General features: G+C 44.0%; 1 protein-coding gene across 1 annotated transcript in view; it reads left to right on the top strand.

Moving 5' to 3' along the window:
• The window catches only part of TMEM178B (transmembrane protein 178B), a 357,117-nt gene extending 332,619 nt beyond the window's left edge, over window positions 1-24,498 (top strand). Inside the window, exons 4-5 of the mRNA XM_081284116.1 lie at window positions 14,857-23,171; window positions 23,250-24,498. Coding sequence (XP_081140242.1) covers window positions 14,857-15,107 — 251 coding nt within the window. The 3' untranslated portion in view covers window positions 15,108-23,171; window positions 23,250-24,498. The remainder of the gene's footprint in view (window positions 1-14,856; window positions 23,172-23,249) is intronic.
• The last annotated feature ends 1,140 nt before the right edge of the window (window positions 24,499-25,638 follow it).

A 25,638-nucleotide genomic window follows, 5' to 3' on the forward strand; every position in this document is an offset into this window, starting at 1 on the left:
GGCTGCTTCCTCTTATAAATGAGATGAGAGAGGGACCAGTTCATGGGGCCCAGCACCTTGGAAGGCCTCATCTAGAGTGGCAATTGAGGTGCGCATGAAATAGCCGTAATGACAGCATCATAGGTGGATAATGCATGGCTTTGAATCCTGGCTCCAGTACTTAACTAGCTGTGTGACCTTCGGCAATTTACTTAACCTCTCTGTGATTCAATTTCCTTGTCTAAACCTCATAAGGTCGCTTGCTTGGAGGATTAAGTGAGCCAACATTGGTAAAGCACTTGGAACAGTGTCTGCCATATAAACATCACATATAAACATTTTGTCCCCATGAACCTATGTGTGTGTTCACCAGTCCAGCAATGAGGTGACAGCATGGAAAAATCACTTGGGTATAGGTTTTCTTCCCAAAGAAAGGCTAGGGCCAAGGTGACAAAGTGCCAGGGATGAAACCATAAACCAAATCAGGTGGCAGTCTCGCCTGATCTTCTGGCTTGGTGGTCCCCAAGCTGCTTCCTCTCCTAAGTAACATGGCATTGACTTGGATCAGACAGGGCAGAAACCAGAGAGGTTTCTTTCAGGAGCCAATTTCTTTCAGACACTTAAACACCTGGGCCCCCATCCTTCCACACTGAAAATCAAGGCATGTTAGAGCTGAGCCTCGTGTGCACACGGATGTCAAATACTGACACCTAATGATCTCATCCACCATCCCTTCTGGTGTGTCAGGAGGTGAAAAGCAGGATCCTCTCCATGTGGCTCATGCTGGATACCATAGGGCCAGCAAGTCCTAGAGCAAGTGAGAATGATACTTTCTCACCTCAAGTCCTGGAGTTCTAAGGTACCTGAGATGGGATCTGATCCCATCCCTGTGTTCCATGGTCATAGGGACTGGCCCAGACAGATGAAATGTTTTCCCTACTTGTGGGTACAGAGAGGGACCAGAACTCAGTTTTCTGATTGCCGGTGGAGTACTCTTTCCACCAAACCACATCCCTATGTGTTGTCACTGTCCCGTCAGGAAGCTGGTGCAGGCTAACTAGTGTCTCCCTGGGCCACCAGAGCCTCCTTACCACCACGACAGGACTTCAAGTGTAAGGACATGTCTGTTGACTGGGCTTTGTGCCAGTCCTGGAGGTGATGTAACTTTCTGTGCACAAGCCTTGCATGTTACCTAGGAAGATGAATGACCAGAGCAACCAGGAAGCTACATGCCAGAGGAGGTCTGCAGGAGGCTTGTATTATCCCAAGTATGGATCCCCAGCAAGAAAAGGTAGAATTGCCTTCTGTTCTACATGTTCTCAAAGGTTACTGCATGGACCACTGTCATCAGAACAAGGAGAAAAGAGAGGCAGGGGCAGGAAGATGGCATGCTCTAAGTGGCTTTACTCTTGGAAGCTCACAAATCACAGTTTGAGAATGTTCCTCTGCACAGCTGCAGATGCCACTCTCAGTTTAGTTAAGAAGCCAGTTGGATCCCACTAACTCAGCTCTGAACCAAGGCCCAGATGGATATGAAACTGCAAAGATTCTCATTGAAAAATATGTGATGCTACACTCTTAATTCATTTTCTTCCTACCCTTTGTAGAAAACTCATAGCATAGCAAATCTTGCTCCATGAAGCATGAAATACTCAAGGTCAGGTGGGCAAAGTGGAATGAGCCAGTGGTTGCTTCCTCTGGGGAAATTTTTTTTAAATAAAAAAAATGGAAGAAAGTAAAATGAATGGTTCTTAGATATTTCCACAGTCCAATAGTTTGAGGTTCTACAGCAAAATCAAATATTTGCTTTATCACATGATTTGAGATCTCCAGCAAATTATTTAATTTAACTTTGGATTACTATGTGAATTATATAATTTATTTGATGTATAGGTAGTAATATACATACTTTTAAATACACATGTACATTATAATTTGCATATATATGTATATATACATATTGTGTATAGTTTACAAATACATTTACATACATAATATGTACATTATACACACAGACACACACATCCACATATCACAGCAATCCCAAGAGATATAAGATTCTGAGGCTTAACCTTAATGGGTAGAACTAATCATTAGGACCACAGTTGGGGCCTCCTCATGGGAAACAGTTATGTTTTAGCCAAAAGAAGAAAGGATAATATGCTGCACAGACTATAAATAATGAAAATGCATTTCAGTTGTGTAATAAACCTGTATGGGATACCCATCAAGGCCACCTCGATATTCCAGAGGAACCAGGACCGGATCCTCGGTGGCAGCACTTCTAAAAGCCCCCCAACTTGGATATTTATGACAATATTCTTTGTAACACAAAATATTTGAAACAGTGCAGACTCTTGTCAATGGAGGCATGCTCAATTTGGCCATGCTCAATGCATATTACGATGTGGTATGCTTTATGGTTGTTAAGGTTTTATGTCTAGATATGGAATGTCACCAAAATTCCAGTAAGCAAGGTTTTGTAAGAAAAAAAAAGCACCTATAAAATGTATTTTTTTTAAAAATTAAGAAGTGGAAAAAATACATACCCAAACTGTTTGCAGTGGATTTATTGGTTAGGAGGAGCAGGGACATCAATCAGGAAAATGAAAACATCTTTTCAAGTATTGCATGCGTTCCTAAATTTATTCTAACCTTTTTCAGTAACTTTTAACAATTAAGAAGATAATGAATTAAAAGTACAATAATGAAAATTTTAAAACAGGTGTCCAACTCAAGTTGAACAGTGATTGCCAGTGTTTCTCCTCTGACCATTCCTTTTCCCCTTCCTCGTGGAGCCACAGTTCTAACAAACCTCTTCACAAACCCACCAGGGCACCATGTGACCTTACTGAGGGCTGTAACCTCTTTCTGCTCAAAGACAAGTTCATTTCCAAGGAAGGTCTGTCTTAGATGTGGATTTTGAGATCCTTCCATGTTCCATGGTGCTGGTTCCATTGAAGTCCACAGAATGAAGAGTCCTGTGCAAGCACTTCCTCTGGTCTTTGTTGAGAAATGTCACTCCCCAGGGGTAGCACTTACCCTAGAGTGAGGCTGGATGATAATGGAGTGGCCAATGGAGATGGAAACAGCAACCACATTTTTTTTTCTTGTCCTTAAGAGCAATTTTTCTTCAATTTCACTTAAAGCTTCCCATTTCTAATATTATACCTTACATATAGAAAGCAATTTTAACTTCTCCAAGCCCTTTCACATGTATTATTACCATTCTTCAAAATAATCCTGCAGAGAGGCTATTATTCTGATGCTGAATTTCTGCAAAAATAAAAACACTCTCTGAAACCCAAGGTACCAATTGAAATACAAAGTGGATGCATACAGGCCTGGGCATGCGCACGCATGTGTGCGCATACACACACACACACACACACACACACACGCACACACACACAGGTGCATAACACCTCAGCAACCACATCACAATTTAGGAGGAACCAGGAGAGTGGGAAGACCAGGCATAGTGTCTACTTCATTCTCCTCTAGGCTTCGAAGATCGTGTTTGACTTAAAAGCTCCATAACTAGAAATTCCATTTCCTCCAGTGATACAGAAGTTATACTCTGTGTGGTGTGTAATACCAAAGGAGACATCGCCACCATTCCAGTTCTTGTGAAGGTTAGAGTCTTGTTGAGCACAAACTATAACAGAGAAAGAGGCAGTCTCTGTGATTAATTGTTGGATTGCTTGATTCAGAACACAAAATTTTTAGGGATTCAGAATAACTGTGGATTTGCTTGTGCTGGGAATACTTTGGAAGGCTTTTCAGGAGATTCAGGATATGCAGGGATCATAAACAATAGCCAAGGACTCTTTGTCAACTGGGGGAGGTTAGGAAGGTTAGTGACCAGTGAAGGAGGCTGGACAATGGCATTGTGACCTTGGTGAATGTCCATTGTAATGAAGCCTATGAACACCCCAGAAATGCCTTCTTCCATTTGCTTAGCCCTTTGATGTCTTCACAAGTTTGTAAGGTATCTGGGTGTAGTATAGAGGCCACCATGGCCAGTGACCTTGTGATCAAGCCTAAACACGTTGAGTGGGAGTGAACACAGATATGTTAGAGAGATTACATGGAGAAAACCACCCACTAGATGCCCAGCAGCTACTATTTTATATGGTTTTGTTTAGATGCCTGTTCTAGCTATGGGGTGGCCATCGAGTCTGGGAACACAGATATTCTTATTTTATGGTATACTGCGATGTAATGCTGTTAAGCCAATCATCAAGTATTCACCTGCTCTATTAGTTTTCCAGGTCTGCTATAACGAAAACCATACAAGGTGGCTTAAACAACAGAAATTTATTTTCTTATAGTTTGGGGGCTGGAAGTTCAAGTTCACGAGCCAGCCAGTGGTTTCCTCTGAGAGCTCTCTCCTTTACAAGAGATGGCTTCTCTCTTGTGCCTCATCACAGGAGGGTGCCTTGGTGTGCATGCCCTGGTCTCTCTTTTTTTGTCTTAATCTCCTTTTCTTATAAGTACACCAGTCAGATTGCATCAGGGCCCACCCTAATGGCCTCATTTTAACTTAATTCCCTCCTTAAGAACCTTATCTCCAAATGCAGTCATGTCTGAGGTACTGAGGACAGTTAGGGCTTCAACATATGAATTTTCCAGGGGAATAATTCAGTCCATACACCTGTGTTTCTAGATTTGGTGGCCACCATATGGATATGTAAAAACCAAGGGATAAGACTTCAGTTATATGATAGGAATCTGGATGAACAGTTCGTACCCCTCAGTATCCATGGGGGATTGGTCCCAGGACTCTCCTCCAGGGATACCAAAATCTGGATGCTCAAGCTTCTCGTGAAATTTATATAAACCCTGTGCACATCCTCTCATATATTTACATCATCTCTAGATTACTTATAATATCTAATACAACGTAGATGCTATGTGAATAACTGTTACACTGTACTGTTTAGAGAATGATCACAAAAGTCCAAACATGTTCACTGCAGACAAAATCTTGTGTTTTCAAATATTTTGATCTGCGGTGGATTATATCCACAATTGTGTAATCCACAGACATGAAAGGCCAGGTCTACTCTCTTTAGAGCCTACTGATGCCAACCCATGTGAATGGACCAGTTCTTTAGGAAGAATATGACATAAACATGCCAGAATGTAGGATAGACTTGTAGTGTAAAGACACAGCTTCAGGAACACAAGATCCTGCCTGTCCCAGAGGTGTGGCTTCCAGGTTCCACTCGTGGCAGTGTCTTGGCCTATGCCAATTTTCACAGCTTGCAGAATGATGGGTGACTTGGCCCTAACTCAGAGTCCCATCCCTGGACCTGTATTCTCTTCCCAAACACACCTGCCCCGCCCTTGCCTCACCCCAGCGAATCCCTAAGGTACCTTTGATGTAAAACCCTGTGACCTGCCTGTTGGCAGCTGATGATGCAATGGTGTATAATTCAGCAGTCATTTATATTCCGTGCAGTTCTGAACAGAGCTATTAGGTGTTCTTGAGAGCTGAATGCTCCTAGGGCATTTAATCTAAGCAAAGGAAGGATTTAGCACACATCAGCTTCCTAGGATGAATGCGCCACAGTTGGAGGAGGGACTCTTTCCCTGCTTGCTGATTTGCTCCTTTATGGTTTTTTTTTTTTAATCAAAATGTAATTTTTAATGCATCAGCAAACAACATCAAAAGATTGAAAAGGCAACCCTTAGAAAGGAAAAATTGCAAATAATAAATCTAACAAGGGTTTAATATACAGAATATATAAAGAATTCCTACAATTCAACAAAAAGACAAACATCCAGTTAAGATATGGGCAAAAGACTTAAGCATCTTTTCTCCTTTATGGTTTTAAAAATCAGATGTGGATTGCAGCGGGGGAGGGTAGAGAGAAGACTTGGGACGCTTTGTCCCAGACCTCCCTGGCACATGCTTCACTGCGGGGCTTCTGCAGCAACAGCTTTACAGAAACCTGTGGACTTCCAGTCACCACAGAGGCCCTCACTCCCTATAGCAGGCCAGGGCTAGGGAGGTGCACATCATTGCTCACTCCTGGGAACCGAAAATGCCCTGCAAATGGATTCCAGCTCTAGAAAGCCGGAGACATGATGCACTGGTGGAGCCTGGGGCCCAACTTGGTCACATCAGGAGTAGATCTTTGGGGAAATGCCTGAGCATACGATATATAACTGCTCTGGATCCCTGTGAGAACCCTCACGAGGGCCTCGGTTTCCTAGGAGATGCTTCTTGAATTAGTAAGAGCATTTCTGCTGCCTAGCCTGAGGCCCAAGTTTTGACGCTATTTCTCCGCAGAGTCCACTGCTGTGGCATTACTGCCGTGGCTTCTCTGAGACTCCCTTAGGGTGTGGAAACACATGTTCTACCCTTCCCTCGCTGCACAGGGTATTCTGGCAACAACCACACAGGAGGCCCCATCTTGTCTGCCTTATGTACCCGCAATTAGTGCTCAGAAGTGGGCTGAGCAATGAGTTAACATCAGAACTGAATATCAGCTTAAAAATATCTTGGTCATTAACCTTTAAGATGGCATTGGATGGAATCATTATTGGCTGCTGATTAAGTGTTCCCAGGTGATTTTTCAGGGTGACAAAAAGAATTAGCTGTTCCCAAACAATGCTATCCCAGCCTGGCAGTTCTGAACATTAACAACACATCCCAAGGATCCAACTTTCTATGTTTTTCCACTGGAGAAGATATTGTACTTTCTAAACCCTATAGGCAGGGATTCACTATAGCAGTCCCTGCAGTCTGCCTGGTGGCCTGAGTGGAGAACAGGATCTTGAGAAAGCCAGTATGTAGGGTGGCCAATTTGTCTTCTCAGCCTAGGACCTCCAGATTGAGTACTAAAAGTTCTACACTTCGGACACCTTCTTCCCCAAATCCCAGGCCAACTGAGATGGTTGATCTCCCTACAAGGAAAGTACCTCCTGCAGGGGTAAAAGAAGTTAGGAACTTAAGGGAATTTTGGTATATGGGGTGTCTTAGTCCCTTTTCGGTTGCTGTAATAAAATGCAGTCCTGTATCACATGACATTTTGGTCAGCGGCAGATGACATATACAACAGTGGGAACCATGAAGAGTATGAGGGAGCTCAAAAAGTCCTATCTCCAAGGAACATCATGTACTTCTATGATATGTCACTCACAAAATTGCAGAGTGATGCATTTCTCAGAACATATCCCCATCACTAAATGACACATGACTGTACCCGAGACTGGGTAACTTATAAATAATAGGTGTTTATTTGGCTCCTGGTTCTGAAGTTGCAAAACATGGCATCAGCATATAACAAGGACCTTCTTATGCCCATCATAAGAGGGTGGGACGCATCACACGGCAAGAGAAAGCATGCCGGCTCGGTTCTCTCTTCCTTCTGCAAAGCCACTAACGTTATCATGGGGGACCCACCCTCATCACTTCATCTAATCCTAATCACTTCCCCAAAGCCTTTCTTCAAATATTGTTAAATATGAATCTGTGGATGAAATTTCCAACACATAACATAGAGGTAGCACTGAAAATGTGTGTCCAGGGAACATATGGACATGCTGTGTCCCTGGGATGGGGTGAGGAAAGAAGGAAAGAGGCAGAGATCTCAATCCTGTCCTGGTGGTCATTCCAGCCATAGAAAGGGGGTGTTGCTCAAGAGTGTGTGATGCTGGACAGCAGGACAGCCAGGGCCCTCCATGTCTGAAAAGGCAAATGGAGACAGAGTTGCCCCTGGAGACTGAGAGGGAGCAGCAAGGGAGGTGCAAGGAAGCCTGGTCTCGGGGCAGCTTGCAAACCAAGAGCAGAGATTTCCAAGCAGGTGGAAGTTGTCCAATAGCCAATAAACTAAAACTAGTGAGAAAGCTAGAATCTAGAATTTGGCAACCAAAGAAACATTAATTAGAGATGGCAGCAATGCGAAGGAAGTGGATGAGGAAGCTGTATTTGGTGTTGGAACAGGAGTTGGGAATCTGGGTATGAAAACAGTTTTCTGCCTTCTACCCTCACTGGAGTGTAGGGGGCCGGTGGGGAGAAGCAATCCCAGAACTCTGCAAGAGCCCTCCCCTCTTCCGGCAGGTATTGACAGCACACAGAGGTGGGCTATGGAGCAGGGTGGTAGGTTACAAGGTGACATCATGATTGTGATTCCTGAAAGAGCTTCATGTGGGATGGTCATCAAAAGAATCAGGTGCTGGGTTTGAACCTCTGAGAGGTAGCACTTATATATACACAGCTCATTGTCCCTTGGGCCATGGCTTCCTGCTCACAGGTGGAGTGTACAGATAGGGACACTAGAACAGTGCCACATCTTCTAACTGGACTCCTGAACTCTGAGCTCATGGCAGCTAATTACCCTAGAGAGGGTAATTAGTTTTTGTTTCTCATTCCAACCAGCTGCGACTGCCCAGTTTCATCTGTCTGCCTGTAGGACTGGGTTAAGGAGGCTGAGGCTCCTGGCTGGACCAGCCAGAGTGAAGGTTGAGACTGATGGTCTATTTCTGCCAAAGGCATGGGCTTGTTAGTATTAGAGCAGCCATTGGATTTTGCTGTCCAAAGGCTAGTCCCTGCAGTGATATACCTAAATGAAGATCCCATGGGTAATGGGAAAGTCCACTGGTTTTTGAAAGTGTTTACATCACTACAATCCTTTCTTTCATCAAAATTTCTCATGGAAAGAAATAAAAACAGAGCTGTTCTGGTCCCAGAGAGGAGAGGGGGCTAGGAGTTTCTCCTGTTCTCTTCCTCCTTCCCATTGGCAGTTCCCGAGACGTCTCCATGGAACATGATTTGAAGACCACCAGGGAAGGTGGCACTTCAGAAGAGGCCAGGGAGGACCTCTCTGAGGATGACATTCATTTGAATTGAGACCCAAGAGGAGCCATTCTAGGCAGAGGTGACACACGCTGTGCTAGTTTGAGACACAGAAAACTTTCTAGTGTAACTAGAGTGTGAGTGTAGGGGGTTGCGGGTCAAGGTGAGAAATTTGGTCAGAGAGGTAGGCAAAATCCACTCAGGTAAGGCCATATAGGCAAGATACAGGAATCTGGATTGTATTTATTGCAAGTTATTATAGGGTTTTCAGTAGGACAGAATCATAACCATAATCTGATTTAAAATACCACTGGCTACTATACGGGGCAAGAGTAGAAGGCAGGACACCAGTGATCGGTGACTAGTGGTTCATGTGAGGAACGAGGAAGCTTGATGCTGGTGGTGGCACTGGGTATTTTACAATAGAGAGGTGCAGTCGGGGCATGCAGCATGCCATCTCAGCCCAGGCATGGAGCTAGGACAATAGGGCAATGACCAGGTGGGGACCCTTCAGCTTATTGCCTGCAGATATCCTGTTCTTCTATCCAACTTACTTCCCATGGGAAACCCTCCCTGATTTGGCATTTCCATATCAGAATTATTCTGACCGTTTGCCACCAGATATTTATTATTCATTCTTTTCCTAGACATTGCTAGGCTTGGAGGGGACCTTTTAGTCATGTACTCTCTGGAGCTGATGATTAACTCAGGGTTTTGTCAGCCCCAGCCTGGCACTAACTTCACTTCAACCTTGACTTTCGGGTATGCATGACTCCTATCCCTACTAGATCATAAGCCCTTTTTGTAAAAAAATAAATAAAATTACTTTAGAATTTAATTAAAGATTCTTAAAAGTGGGGATCATGTCTTTTTATCAACTCTTTTTTATCATCTCATCATCTCCTTTTTTTTTTTATCTCCCTAGTATCCAGCATAGTGCTTGGCACAAACATACAAGTTCAACGAACACTTGCTGATTATCTGTTCTGAATTCCATGGAGCCCACTGCCACAGGAACTGTCCCCTCCACCCAATCATGGCCAATCTGTCCCCACCCCCAGACTTGACATTGCTTACCACAAGCACCACTATTGCCCTAGCCAGAGTCATACTTGTCCTGATTCACAGCCAGCGTCTGCAGCACATACCACAGCCTTGCTCCAAGTGGGCAGAGTTCTTGTCACTTAATTGCTGCACTAGAACTACAATTAGAATTGGAGTATGATCAGAATTAGGCCTGAACCCCAACCCATGGGAGGTATTGCTAAGAAGATAGTACCATGCATTATTACTATTGCCTTTCCTGTATCCTCACTTATCTATGGCTAAGTACTCATGAGAAATTAAATGACCAAGCATAAAGACCTAGCCTCAGAGGCCATGTCTGCTACTTCCTGCTTCCCATAGAGTGGGCTGGACCTGGACTCTTCTGAGCAGAATCTCCCTTATGTTTCCTCAGCAATCCCCAGCCCTGTGCCACCACCCATGGGACTTTGGATTGCAACTTCTGTGCTGTGATGCCTATTGCTGCCCTTTCATGGAGACATATTTTCCATCAAAGCCATTTAACATCTTTGTTTAATTTCCCAAAGGCCCCCACCTAGCCCCAGCAAGTTGCTGGGGGGAATTATGCATCCCACACTCCCCAATTAGCCACCAATTTACTGGCAGAGCTGTGTCATTAAGAGGAGAACATTCAGGCAGGGTCCTTGCTTCTCTGTCTTCCCCTCCCCCACTCCCCAGGACTCAATTGATATCTGTTGAAGCACCTTGTGATTTAAACTATCAGAATCCAATGCTGAGGAACAAGGGCAACTCATTATTCATTTGATTCATTTATTGAGGATCTAGTACATTCCTACTTCTAGCCATTTCTAACTATTAAAACACATTTTTAAGTTTGAATTTATTAGTAGAGAAGCATATATAAATATAAATCCTTGTTCATAACAGAAAGAGTAGCATATGTGGAAACAAAACTTGGTCCAACTCTTCTTTTCTTGTACAGGGAAACTTCCTGGCAAGTTGTGTAGATGAGTGGCTTAAAGGGCCATCTTTTTTTTTTTTTAATTGGGCATTTTATTAAGAGAACTTTTAGACAAATCCAGAAACAGGTCTACACATTATCCTCAAACATTTCTCACAGACCTACCAACTTAAAGGACCATCTTGAGTGAGAGCCATGGAAGTTTTCCTATCTTTGGGAATATTGAAAAGAAGAATTTTGAAAGATTCCAAAGGCACAGTACAACTTATAGGAAGAGAAGGAAGGAAAATGCCCCAACTAACTCCATTATCATAACGTAAGAAGATGTATGTTCTCTAGAATTCATTTCCCATTGGAAACTGGGTCCACATGATCCTTCTCTCCACTCACAATTTATCAACCACATTCTTTGTGTCTTGTGCATCCTGCTGGTGGAATATGCCTGGGAAGGCCAACACTCCATTGAGATGGACCTTCTCCCCCAAAACAAATCCCTGGACTTCATGAAGAGGACAGTACAGCTGCTGATGAGAAGAAATGTTCCCATTTTCAAAAGTGTCCTTTGTAAATATGGCTTATGTAAAGTCTTCACAGGATCTCATCACGTCCAGAGCTTCAAGTTATAAGAGGCTGACTTGGTCCACATCTCCAGGCAGAACTTTCTATACTGCTCTAGATCCATATTTCTCAGTGCCTTGAACATCCCATGGACAGCTCAAATTTGAACTCACCCCACTGGGCAGGTGACTGTGTATGTACGTACGTGTATGCAAGCACATACACACATTCATTCTGTCTTAAATCTATATGTTAGCAAATTTTATACTTGAACATTCAATGATAGGTTCTCAGGCTAGCAATCAGAAACATAGCCACACTATCTGAGACACAAACAGGCCAGTTTTGGTTTGTTAGAATTTGGAATATTTGAAAATCATGTCAAGATGCAGTTTTCTTTTGCTCTGCCACACCCAGGCAATTGCTTTCCTCTTGGCTGTACTCCATGGACTGTCGTGTGCCCTCTCCTACCTAGAGATGTGTCTCCAGGTAGTACAAAGCACCTCTGCCCCAACATGAGGGTTCCAAAAGGCTGATCTACAGAAGTCATCTGAGAAACTTGCAGACGAGATCGGGCGCGTTCAAGGTGGTATGGCCATAGACCATCTGTGAAACTTTCAAAAACTAATGATGCCCATGTTATCCCCCAAGAAATTTGGATTTAAGAAGTCTGAGCTGAGACTTAGTCCACCCTGGAAACCATCAAAGAATTCACTCTGAGAACTAGTCACAACACAAGGGAATGATTTGCTTTGTGACTCCCACAGATTTGGGACCATCCTTACTATTCTCACAAGTAATGGCTGTGTGTATACTTTAATAACCCCCCAAAGCAAGTACACACATGGAATACATGCACATGCACACACAAATATACACATGAACACACATAAGCACATACTCATGCACACAGACATATGTGACACATATACATACTGCACTTGTGTCCTGGCACATCACTTCCTGTTGTCTCTACAACTAGTCATTCTTGAAGCAATTATTCACTAAGCCATTAGGATCTACAGACTCTGGTCCAGTCTTTCCAGATCCTCCTCTCTTCTCATGCCCACAGTGGCCTCCTAGCTGGTCTCCCTACCTCTGGACTGTCCTCTGCGCTTCTGGCTCAGTGGTCTCTGAAAATGCACGTTGGAGTCACCAAAATGCCTTGACTTCTCCAAGGACTGACTCCACGTGAAGCTCAAACCTCTCAGCTCAGGAAATAGTGCTCATCCCAGAATCAGGGCTCTCATCAGTCCCTCCTCCCTACAAGCTCCACCACATAAACTATTTTTGTTCCTGATCTTTGTCCCCAGGTAGGATTATTTTCTTAACCTAAAATGAAATCACTAGGTCAAAGGTATGACTATTGTATACACAAATTTACAGTTCCCCTAGAGTCTATGGGAGGGTCCACTTTTTTGTACCTTACTACTTCTGGAGATGATCATTTAGAAAACGGGGCAAATCCAAAGATCAAACTAAAACTTTACGATTTGATAGATCATAAACTATCATTATACTTTGAACTTTCAATTCTTGGATTATGGGTAAAAAATTTTACCTTTGTTGCCTATTTTTATTTCTGCTTCTGTGTTCTGAACTTTGACCTATTACATTTCCTCTTTCTTCAATAAAACCTTTTTCCTAACCCAATGGTTCTGAAGTATGGCCACCTGACCCTCAGCATCAGCATCCTCCAACAACTTGTTAAGAGCACAAAGACCTATGAACCTGAGACTATGGGATGGGACCCAGCCATCTGCTTTAGCCCTCCAGAACTACAGCCCACCAGTCCACATTGAGCTGGAGCCTAAGTGGACCATCATACATGGGGAGGGTGTTTCTATGAAGGGACCACCTTGCCTGATGGCCAGTCTTAAATAGAAAATGGAGAAGACCCCAAGCTGTGGTCTGGCTGACTTCACCTCTCTGGGCCTCGATACCCTCATCAGTAAAATGGGGTAGTAATATGACCCATTACATAGAGTTGTTTTAAGAATTAAAGTTTCAATACCTGCTGAGCACTTAGCATAATTCCCAGCACACGCCCTTACTCTGTGTCTGGGTATCACTGCAGCTGCTGTGGCCACTTGAATGATCACAAACTCGTTATCCTACTCCACTCTTCCCCCTTGTCCTTCAGGTATCTTCTGGAAGATAGAGGCTGGACCTTCAAGAAACTTGACTGTTTGGAAGCAGGAAGGAGTTTGGGCAATCAATGTCAAACATAATACACCACTTTTGTTCCCTCCCCTTTAAAAATATGCCTCTCTTTCCTCCTTTCATTGACCCAGTCCAGCCCTCCCAAACTGTACATACTTCTGCAGGTCATTGGGGGTTAAAAAAAAACATAAGAGAACAAATACTGGAGAAGTTCTTGAATTCATCCTAGGTATACCAAATATTTACACAGGTTAAAAATGGATTTGATTCTAAAACATTTTATCCTATTCTACCTCTTATAGCAGTCTTCTGATTGATGGTCAATATGAATAACATTAAGAGGAGGTCCCAGTACCAAACAGGCTTGTGAAAAAGCTCTTAGAACTAGGTGATTTGAATGAACTTGTGCCAACATGGATTGTGAGTCTTCCTGAGTGAAAAAGCATATTCAGGCTCCCACTGTTTTGACTCGGCCCCTCCCACCCCACACTGCAAAGGAGGGTCTCAGAGGGCTGGTGTTCCATGGAGAATGCTTTAGGAAATGTTGTCTTATTGGAAATGAAAAATGACTTCCAGGAGTTAGCAATCTGAGAAAATGAACTGAGAAAGAAATTTTCTCCTGCTGGCCAAAGAGTTGTTAGTGAATAGATTGGAGAAATAATACTGCATAAGATGTTATGTATCAGAAAGAACTTTAAGTACTAAAAGAGAACTTTTCTCTTTTCAAAGAAAGAAAATGAGGGGCTGGGTTGTGGCTCAGTGGTAGAGACTTGCCTAGCACCTGCAAGGCCCTGGGTTTGATACTTAGCACCACATAAAAATAAATAAATAATAAAGGTATTGTGTCAACTACAACTAAAAAATATTTATATAAAAAAAGAAAGAAAATGAATTTAACATGTGATTCTGCAATCTGTATACGGGGTAAAAATGGGAGTTCATAACCCACTTGAATCAAAGTGTGAAATATGATATGTCAAGAACTATGTAATGTTTTGAACAACCAACAATAAAAAAAAAGTAAAAAGAAAAATGAACTGAATGCTGTCCTGCCTCACTTCCCCCTCCACAAAACTCCTAACAAGATAGTTATTTGGGGTGTTTTCCAAAAGAAGAGACTTCCTGGGTTTGTCCAAGACTGGGAACTTTTTAGAGCAAGGAAGTGATGATCCCTTAATACTGTCTTCCCTGTGAATATTCCAGATGATGACCTCTGTGATCATCTGCTCTAACCTGGATCTTCTCATTTTTCTTCCTCAAGAAACTTGAAAATGTAATAACCCTAATTTTTCTCTCCCTCCCTCTCCTCTTCCCTTTCCCTCTCTGTTTCCCCACCCCAACTTTTCCCCTTGTTCTCCAGGAACCTTCTGCATCATTTCACTGTGCACCTGTGTGGCTGGGATCAACTTTGAGCTGTCACGCTACCCACGCTACCTGTATGGACTCCCCGATGACATCAGCCATGGCTATGGATGGTCCATGTTCTGTGCGTGGGGGGGCCTGGGCCTCACGCTAATCTCGGGATTCTTCTGTACCTTGGCCCCTTCTGTCCAACCTGTCCCGAGGACCAACTGCCCTAAATCCAGACCCGAGAATGGGACAGTGTGCTAAAAAAACAAACCCATACATATATATATATATAAATATATATATAATATACATATATAAAACAAAACTCAATCAAGACGATGCCAGTGCCAAGGTAGAGTTGGCTCAGGCACCTGCATCTCACCGGACTTTGTGTTGCCTCATCACCAAGATGGGGAAAGTGTTCCCATCCTGTGGCTCTTCCATCAATTCTTGACTTTTGGCTTCACAGTTTCTTGAAGACAAAGCAAACATCACCACCTGCGATAGCATCTTGATCCCCGTCACTCATGAGCACATGGTGGGGAGCTGGAAGGGACAGTGGCAGTGGTCTGGAGCAACCCAGATGTGAGAAGGAAGTGCCATGCACTGGGCCAGCAGGAGAGGACACCACCCCGCGGACATATCCCAGGGAAGCGCGGCCCCCTAGTTCATAGAGCGGAACCACATCTTCAAGGCCATTTTCAGTACCACTCCTCCTGCTCTTCCTGTCTGAGCTCCTTCCTGGCCCACCAGCAACACACAAGGAGTAGACGAGAAAACAAACCAAGAAGGAAGTTTTCTCTCTCTGGCCAAACTTTCAGACAAAATTTTAGAGGTGGGAAGGGGAGAGAACATGCTGAGAGGCAAGATCCACACCAATAAAAGGACACTTCAGTGGATGCTCAGAAAGCCCAGTCTTACCTTCCAGCTGCCTTACGCCCAGTAAACAAGAGGCCACCCCGTCCTCCCCACCTGCACTCCCTGGGCAGATCAGAGCCTTGGAGTAGTGGTGTGATGTGGTGTGAGTGTGTGTGTGTATGTGTGTGTGTGAACATTGGGTGGTTTCCTTTATTTCTTTTCCGCCTTTTAAATGGAAATATTGCATTTTGACCATTGTCTCTCTATCACTATGGTGGTTTCATGGCTGAGATGGAAGCCCAGATTCCTAGAAAGTATGAGAGGCAGGCCTCTATGGATGCCAGTACTTGGTGCTGCAGCTGCAGATGCTTGAAGAAAAACAGAGAGAGAGAAAGAGAGAGAGAGAAAGAGAGAGAGAAAACGCACATGTGGTGGATGCTGCCTGAGTGGGAGGTTTTATTATCTGTGTTGCATTTTTTCTATTACTTTTGGTACAACAGAAATTCCCAGAGAGCAGAACCGAGAACAAAACCACTGGGCCAGAGGACCCTGTGGCTCTGCACATTACAGTTCTGGATCGCCACAGGATTTAGTCCTCTAATTTTGGAAGTTCAAGACACAGCTGGGCACAAAAGCCATGAGAGAAGAGGGGGGAACACACAGTTCAGGAGGGAGAAGGAATGTCGCCTCTGGTTGCTGTTGTACAAGTACGTATACCAAACAAGACCTTCACTCCCCATCATGGGGGCTGTCCTTTGTCACTGGACATCTACCCCTTTCCTAGGGGTAACGTCTGTACAGATGAAGGAAAACGAGTCACATGCAGAGAGAACACCTCCATTACCCATGGGCTCAAATTTGTATGATATTGTGTAAATTAATGGAGAACTCTTGACTTTCCATCTTCTTCCCTTTCCTCTTGATATTCAAGGCCATGAATCCCAAAATAGTTGTCTTAGTAGCTAGCACCCAAACAGAGGTGAAATAAATCCACCCCGGTGTCTCAGGCCCACTTGAGCAAAATGGCGAGGCAGGTGCTGGTGAGTGGAGAGAAACCAGAGTTGTGGATGCTGTAGGGCCAGAGTAGCTCAGTCACCTCAGGGGCCCTGCTGGTGCCCAGCAGCCCCAGGGGAAGCAGGGAGAGAATCCCTGAGCTGACATAGCCACAGTTGGCCTTGCAGCAGAGAATCTAGCTGTTTAATAGCTCATATACTTTGGGAACTTTGCCAACACTCAGCAGCCTGCCTTCCTCATTGCTGTTTCTTCACCTGTCTTCCAACCAGCTCTCCCCTCTTCTTACCTACTGGCCATTGGCCCTGGCACCTTGCATCCGTGTAAGTCCAGCCTGTCATTTGCTCTTCTTGACGGTGTGTGTGTAATCCATATCTGGCTATGACATCTGATGTGCGTGAATGGGCTTGAGTGTAGATGCTGTGTGTATCTCTGGTGCATTTTGCTTGTTTGTGTTAGTACACACCTGCACGCAAGTGTGGATGCTCTACTCAAGACTCCCTCTCCAGGGAGCCCAGTTAGCTTCTGCAAAAGGTCTAGTGTGTGAGTGCCCTTGGTATGGGTGTACCGGGCGATGGAGGAGAGCTGGGTAGAAAGAAGTGCTGTTGGCTTCTGATGGAGGTTCCAAGGATTGTTTTTAAGACCCATATGAGAAGGGAAGTAATTTTCAGGAAACCCTAGTTTTTTAATTGGGAATTTTATTTTCATTTTTCTTTGAAAGTTTGATCTCTCCCTTTAGGGAAATGGCATACTTGGGAGAGGGGAAGAGTGAAAAAAAGTATCTCAGATTGAGAGGCCTTGTGACTTTTTACCAAGCACCTTGAATTAGACAGGGAGCGCAAGTATCTGTGAGCATCCATTTGGGGCAGAGGTTTATCTGTGACTAGATGCAAATTCCAGCTGCTTTCCAGTTGCAGAAAAGTGGGGGAAACAATTCTAAATGGGACAAATTTCTATCAACTGTTTAAACTTCTTTAGTAACCATTTTTGAAGACACTAGCTCACAGAACTATCATTATTTATACCCTCTTTTTCTATACATACTTGCTACAAGTATATCATCTGCCCAATCCAGTACTTATCTTTGTGTTGAAACTTTAAAGAAATTTACTGCATCCCTTTGAAATTTGAGCATCCCTGAGATGTCAGAAGGACTCTGGGGAAGTAGAGCATCTGTGTCATCTCCACATCTGCAGAGCAGGGCCTTTTAGCTCTCTGATATTGGGGCCAGAAAGGTACAGATACAAGCACTCTGGGGTCTGTCCTGCTTGGGAACAGTAACATGGCCAAGCTCATCGTCAAAATGGAAGCCCCTGTCTAGGAGGCAAATCCTAGCCAATAGGAAAAGAGCCCAGGTGACTTTTATTCTCTCAGCAAAGGGGCTTGACCATAGATTTAAACCACACCCCTCCGAGCAGTTCCTGAAGCCTCCTGACTGTAAGGCAGCTGAGGAAGAAGCAAAAAAGAGACCTGACCTGTGAGGCTTTCAAAGCCAGACGCTGCTAACTCCAAATTGAACTAGAACCAAACCTAAAGAGGGGCTTAGGGTCAGTGGCCTCTATAAGACCCCCAGTTCCCATCCAGGTCAAGTTCAAATTCCTTATGGCGTGTGCATGCATGTTATCAAGCTTATGCTGTGAGCTCCATGCCAGCCAACCTTGAGCACAGAGCCCATTTCAACTTTTATTTTTTCTCCCCTCCAAGATTAGGGATTCAGAAAAGTGGCATGTTTGCCTAGAGAGAGATCCCATTTTTCTCTCCCCTCATTTTGGGAGTTATGGTTTCTTCTCTTCCTACCCTCTTCTACTTGCCTCTGAACCTACCTTAGTCAGCTAAAATAGTTAAGTACTTCATATCTAGAAAGGGTAGAGATAGACTCCAAGTAGCCCCCATCTTTATTTTTTGTGGCGTTAGGTTTCATAAGGAAGTCTGTGGCTCACCGGCATCAAAATTTAAAAAATGAAAGACTGCACCCATTCCAGTTTCAACCTTCCCACAAGTCCTAGCGTTTCAGCAACTCTACCCTTTGACCTCTAGGGATTATGAAGTCACAAAGACTGGACAGCTCCACCAAATCAAGACCAGCCTTCCATGACCTCACATCCCTGTGTAGCACTCTTGGTCCTGGCGCCATGTTGGTCTATTCTCCCACTGGGCATTTCCACCCAGCAGTGCTTCCTTTCCTTCCAAGAGGAGAGGGTACCTGGAGACTGTCTCTCAGTATTGGTCCATACTTACGGTAAAAGGCCTGACATGAAAGCATCATGTGGGGTTGTCCTGATTTAGTGGAAGAATGTGCAGTTTAGGATTCCCAAGATGTCTACCTGAGCCAATGTCAGACTTCAAAAAATCAAATAGATCATTTAGAGGCATTTAGAAAGGAACATATTCTCCTAGCTTATGCTGAGAGTGTTCATGAACTGGTTTTCAAGTATCCAAGGGAAGAAGTGGGAAGAAATACACACCCTAGTCATTCTTTGGTGTGGTTTATGTGACACTCGGTTGTTTCTTTCAGTTCAAGTGAAGCTGCTTTTCTGAAAGTGTTCTGTCTGCTCCTGGGACTAAGCATCCCCGTGAACACATCCAGTGCTGTCCTGGTAAATGTGATGAGTCAGAATGAGAGGTGATTTCAGCACATATAGAAACCATTGGTGTGTACCAGCTGGACTGGCTTTGGTGCTGTCTTCCAGTTGGTATGGCAGAGAAAGGGGACAGATTTTTAAGCAAGCCCACCACAGAGTTGATGAACACAAGTGATTCTAATATCTCTCAGAGCCATTGACTTCTGGGATTGTATTTGGCATCTTTCCATTGATTCTGCCATGGTGTAAAATGTTTCTTAAACTTGATTTCCGGTTCTCAGAATATGTTAATATCAGCTATTGAGCTTTTTCTCCTGAATAATACATGCTCATTGTAGACATGTTTTTTTACTTATAAAAGTGAAACAAAATGCTACAATTTCGTCCATAATTCCATCACACTGTCATCTATGGTGTACCTGGTCATAATGGCCGTGGCCCCAAACCTCTCTAATGCATGGTTTTCTCGGGATTGGCAGATGGGACTATGAGGACATTTTATGGCCACAGAACCACACTGTTCTGCATCACGTTGACTCTCTGTTCTTGGCATTAGGAGCACAGGTTCTGAGCCCCCAGAACAAAGAGGCCTATGAAAGCTCAATACTAGAAGGTGGAACAGGACTAAAAGTTTCCTGTTTGGGGATTTACTTCTCTCTCTCTCTCATATATATGTATACATATATGTATATATATGTATACACACACACATACACACACACACACACACACACACACACACACACACATCTCCCCTACTTGTTCTTTTTTTCCCCCAGGTGCCATCTCAATCTAATCATGGGTGTAAGAGCACTGAAGCCAGAGTAACTCACTAATTAAGCTACACTTGTATAATGCATCTACTGTAAATTTCATTTCTGTTCTGCACTAAAATGATTTGACTCTGGGCACTGTGTCTTCTCCATACTTGAACTTCCTCATCTACAATGTGAGGATGGTGATAACACTTTACCTCATGGTATACTAAGGGTGACATTTGCAAACATGAAGTGCTGTATGAATTACGCACGGTTCAAGTTATCTACAGCAGCAGAGCCCTCACTGAAATGGAATTCTTGCATCTAGTTTCTGTGCCTTGCTGTTAAAGGGATAGAGAGAGAGGTCATCTTGGTTGCTAAATAGGACTTTACCTGTCCACCAGAAGCGCATGGGATTCTCTTCTTCATTCAGACCCTCCAGAGAAATTGGCTCCTGAATTTACTTCACGTGTTCCCAGATTCTTTCCTATCATCCCAAGGCCAATTTTGCAAAGGGCACTGTTGTCCCTCTTGCTTATTCCCAGAGAAGATGGAACACATAAACCATGAGCTGAAACAGTTAACTTTTAACCAAAGCATGTGGTTAATGCCTCGTTGTTTGTTTTGACCAGTTCTAGCATTATTTCCAGCTGTACCTACCCAAGTGGTAGGAACAAGTTAGATTCTGAAAGGTTTAATGATTTTTAAGTTTAGGATGAGAATAAGTTTCAAGGAGCTAGGACCTGCTTTCTCTTGCCCACTGGAGAAGCCCATGACTTCATTGGAAGCCTCCAAGTTTTTGCAGGGAGTCCTCTGGGTGGGACACACACTGGGACATGTTCTAAGTATGATCTTGTTTGGGAAAAACTGAATCCTAGATTCTAAATGAGAAAAGAATGTACTCCCAAAAAGGTCTGTGCACTTTATGCTTTGCAGTGGATCGATGTTGTGTTGAGACCTTCTCTTAGGGAAGTTCAAAAATTGCCATTGATATAGCCCAGCCAGGAATGGGGGAGACTGCCCAGCACAGGGGTGTTTGTTCAGTGCTGAGAAACAGAAATCTGGGTCGCACCGCCCAGCCGCAGCTCAACCTGGCATCCCTTTGACAGACGCCAGCCTCTCCTCTTCGTTCCCAAGGACTGGTGTCGCTTCCTGAGGAACTCTGTGTCCCTTTCTCTCTCCTGGACCCCAAGCATTCCATTCCTTTCCTTTCTGGGTGGCCCTCGGACCCTTCCTCGTCTGTGTGTACTGGTGTGTCTGTGTCGTGAGTGTGACGATGCCGTTTACAGAGTCCTCTCCGGTATCGCCCATCCCCCTTGCCCATCGCCACCCCCGGTGTGACTGTTTTGCTATTCAAGACTCTCTGTAAAAATGTACAATAAAAGTGGAAACTGAAAATAAAGGGGAGGGGTTTGCGACTACTCACATGCGATGTTGTAGCCCTCAGTTTTCTGAGGACTTAGGTGGAACTGCCCTAGAATCCTGACTCTGGTGGCATTTGAGGGGAGGGATGGTGTGGCACAGGTGATTTTTCTGGTCATTTCTCTGGCAGTCAGAGTTCTGTTCGAAAGGGGTTTGCCTTGATAGTAGAATTTATCTCCCCCAAAGTAAGAGCATACCATCAAAGTCAGAAAGGCCAAGGTCATGGCAAAGGTCAACACAGAGACCTGATCCTGAGGTGGCTACTCAGCAGCTCTGTTACCAGCTCACTCCGGGCCTCGGGTGAGTCTTGTTACCTCACCATGTCTCCACGTCCTCTCAACCTAACAGGGACTCCTGGGATGCCGAGTCTCCTTGTCCTTTCTGCTGCTATTTTTTGAGAGACTCTGTACCCGCGCTGGCTGGTGTGTGCTTGCTTACTTACTACGTTGAGGTAAATCAGGAGTTCTTCTCCCGGCCATTATTGACCCACAGTTTCATTCCTCAGAAAGTCACCTCAAGTCAACAGCCAGTTTGTGCTCAGAGTCCAAAGCCTTTTATCTACCTTTTCATTCTCAGATGCCTTTTCCCGCCTACTTTGACGATCTGATTTTATTATCTCTACTGACAGCTTTGCTGCACCAGGGCCAGGGTAGGAGAAGGAGCATCAGAGGAGATGAGGCATGTGAGTTGCCTTGTAATCAGTGACTCGATCTGCAAGTGTGGCTCTCCAAGTCAGAGGCAGGGGGTCTGGCCCAGGGTTGCCACGGAGGGGAATGGAGAAGGCAGTGGTGGTTGTGGGGTGGTGGCCATGTGCAAAACTGTGGATCCAGAGTAGAGGTTAGATGAAGGGAAGTTTTAGATGGAGATGTGGCTGAATCACCAGAATGCCCTCAGCGTAGAAGCAGAGAAGGAGCCCCAAGGCAGTGACCCTGCAGTAAGAGGAAGCAGGATTCAGCAGGGAATAGATGATCCTATTGCACAAATGCTGCCTGCCTTCAAGAGGAGAAGAGTAGCTTCCCAGAGTGGGGAAGCACACCATGCTTGATCAATGACAGCACCTCCCTCCATTCCACGGTTACAGGCAGCTTCAGTCTAAATCCTCCTCTGATGATCCATGATGATCATCTCTGGGACCAGTTTCTGGTAGGTGATTCGGACCCCTGCTGTTCAACAGGAATATATGAGTCACATATGCAATTTTACATATCCTAAGAGCCACATTTCCAAAAGCCCAACCAAACTGGTGAAATTAATTTTCATACTATATTTTAACCCCACATATCAAAAATATCACTTCAACATGGCATCAACATAAATCACTGAGATATTTTATGTTTTTTTTTAATATTCTCAAGCCAGTGTGAATTATTTTACTCTGAAAAAAAAAACAATTTTAATTTGAATCAGTCACATTTCCAGTGCTCTACTGCCATGTGTGGCTTCTGACTGCTGTCTAGGCCAGGGCAGATTTAGGGTCTTCTTTAAGAGACTGAGCGGACCACTCTTCCCTGTGTATCACTAACTACCAAGATCGTATCACTGCTGACAGAGGCAGGAGGCTGGCTGCGTTGGCTGAGAATGGAAAGCACAGAGCAATGTCCAGCTGCTGTCTTAGCCTCTGGAAGTTCTGTTTCACCTACTCAGTAAGGGAACCCCACCCTCATGACTTACCCAAGTCCTAGAGGGCAAAGCAGGTCATGATCTTTTAGGCTGTAGGTGCAGTAAGGGAACCCCACCCTCATGACCTACCCAAGTCCTAGAGGGCAAAGCAGGTCATGATCTTTTAGGCTGTAGGTGCATCAGCCACTGCCTTATGATGTCCTTTATCTCTCATTGGGGAGGGGTAGACAGGCCTTCTCTCTGTGAAGAAAAAGAGCTCACAACCATCTGTCATCTGGTGCAGTTGCCTGCTAAGAACATCTCACCAATATTCGGAGCTGTTTTCTCCATTCCTTAATTTTCTAGCTTAAAATCAAATGCTAAAAAGGAGGTACACTGAGCGGCAGCCACAGGTGGGCTGGGTCTCCTGGGAGGTGGCAGTGACAAGTTCTATCCTTGCACTGTGACTCAGACCACCATTGCCTACCTCTCCTCTCTGCTTACACACCTTCCTTGGGTTTGAAGAAACCTCTTTTGTTCAAGAAAAAGACAAGGAGCAAGATCTTAGTGCAGAGAACAGAATAGAAGACAAGCAACCAAACCCCTGGGCATTCTCAAAGCATTTCAAAGAGCCAGTATGACAAGGTTTGATTCCTTTAAAATATAACATTCTGAGCCCTGTGTTACCAAGCCAGAGAAAATGAGCTGATTTGGTGAGTATGTTTTATATATGGTCATTAGACAGGGACCATCTCCGACAAAACTCTCGAACACCTGGAGTGTTTATGGTCCGCCAGATTATTGCTCAGTCAATATAAATTTATTTACCTTTACTTTAATTTGCATAGTGCTTTCTGATTGGTTAGACAAGGAGTGGTGTATACTGCAGGATTCTAACAACTCTCCCCTTGGAGGTAGCAATTCCTGTGGTTATTGGTGCTAAAATAAGATTAAATATTATGTTAATTTGTTCTGATATGATGTGAATAAATGTATTGTTTAATCTTAACAAGAATGCTACATCTTATCAGATCTATTGTACTGTCTGTTCCTTCTCATACTTAATTAATTACAGAAAAGGTGATCCAAACCAGATCTTGAAACTCTTGTGATTTCTAAGAGGAATTTAACAGGGAAGTGGGAGGGGGGAATGAAAAGGGAAATTGCCAGGTTCCTGTGACTTTGAAAGGACTGAGGAAGCAGAGAGCATTTGGGGACTTCACTGAAACTGACTGCATCTTGCAATTTTCTTTTTCAAATTGGCAGAAATATTGTATTTCCATCGATTGAAGAAAAAAAAGTGTCTGGTAATTAATTAAATGACTTGTTCATGGAAAAAATAAAATAAATAATCTGTCAGTTGTGGAATGTAAACTGATTAAACAATTAAATAAAGAAGATCATGTTGTGTGTTTTAAACGATTGTGTCTGCTCTCTGCTTGTGGGATGGGGCGGGATGGGGAGGGCAGAGGCTGAAGTATTTGATAAAGAATAATATTGTTCTCACTGGTTTTGTATAGGAATAGATAGTAAAAGTCTTACATAGGTAGCCAACTGAAAGCTGTAATCCAAAAGGAAATTGACAGTACACATTCCAATCCTGGGTAGACCAAAGGTACATGCTTTGAGGATTGGGTAAGAGATGGAGGGAAAAAAATGGAGAGAGATTCAGAAGGCAAAAAGAGAGAAAGTTATTATTTTTCTCCTTATTACTGCCATTGATAAATTTTTAAAGGTTTTATGAGAAGCTGGAATTACTAGTTACCTTCAAGACTCTTGATCTATTATTTCCTGGTTAGCGATGAAGAGAGAAATTCTCATCTTCAGCATCTTTGTTCGTTCTCTCTACCCATCTGCCTTTTAGAAAGTTTCTAGCTCACATCTAGTTAGGAAAGCTGGAAGCCGGGGAGAGAAGATGACGGGAGATAAGTGCTTTTTAAATGGTCTTATTTCTCAAACAGTATCTCTAGGCTTAAGTGAAAGAAACTGGTTCTGCCTGATAGAAATGGAAAAGTAATTTCCTGACCAGACCTGGATAGCTGGAAGCCCGTCACACAGTTAAGAGGCAACAGGTGCCAGAATCACATTCTGATGCAGTCGGGATCCTGAGGATGCTGCTGTCGGACTCAGGACAACCTGCCCGGCTTCTGCTCCTGCCCTGGAGATGCGTGTGGCTGCCTCTGCCTACATCTTACAGTCCACCAGGATGAATCCATGTCCCGTTTTGTTTGTTTGTTTTTCAGGTACAGCTCTCACGTCAGAATCCCAGGTGGGTGCACCATTGAAGGGGGCCAAGGAAATAGGTGTAGAGAGTTATAAGCTTCTCTTTGTTGGTGAGTTCTGACTCTCATCAATATTCATACAGTAGACAAAAGAACTCCAAAGAGAGGCTAGACAGCCAAAGAAGGAAAGATGTCCTTAGAGGTGGAGAACTGGAGGGAGAGGGAGATTCCTGAATGAGAGGTACATCATTGCACCTCTGTGGTTTGTCTGAAGAGTGGTCAAGAGGACAGGACACACCTCACAATCGTCATGATCTGAGCCATGGGGAGTAGCCTCGGT

Source organism: Spermophilus citellus (genome assembly GCF_964194105.1).
Source record: "Spermophilus citellus genome assembly, chromosome: 3".
Lineage (NCBI taxonomy): Eukaryota > Metazoa > Chordata > Mammalia > Rodentia > Sciuridae > Spermophilus > Spermophilus citellus.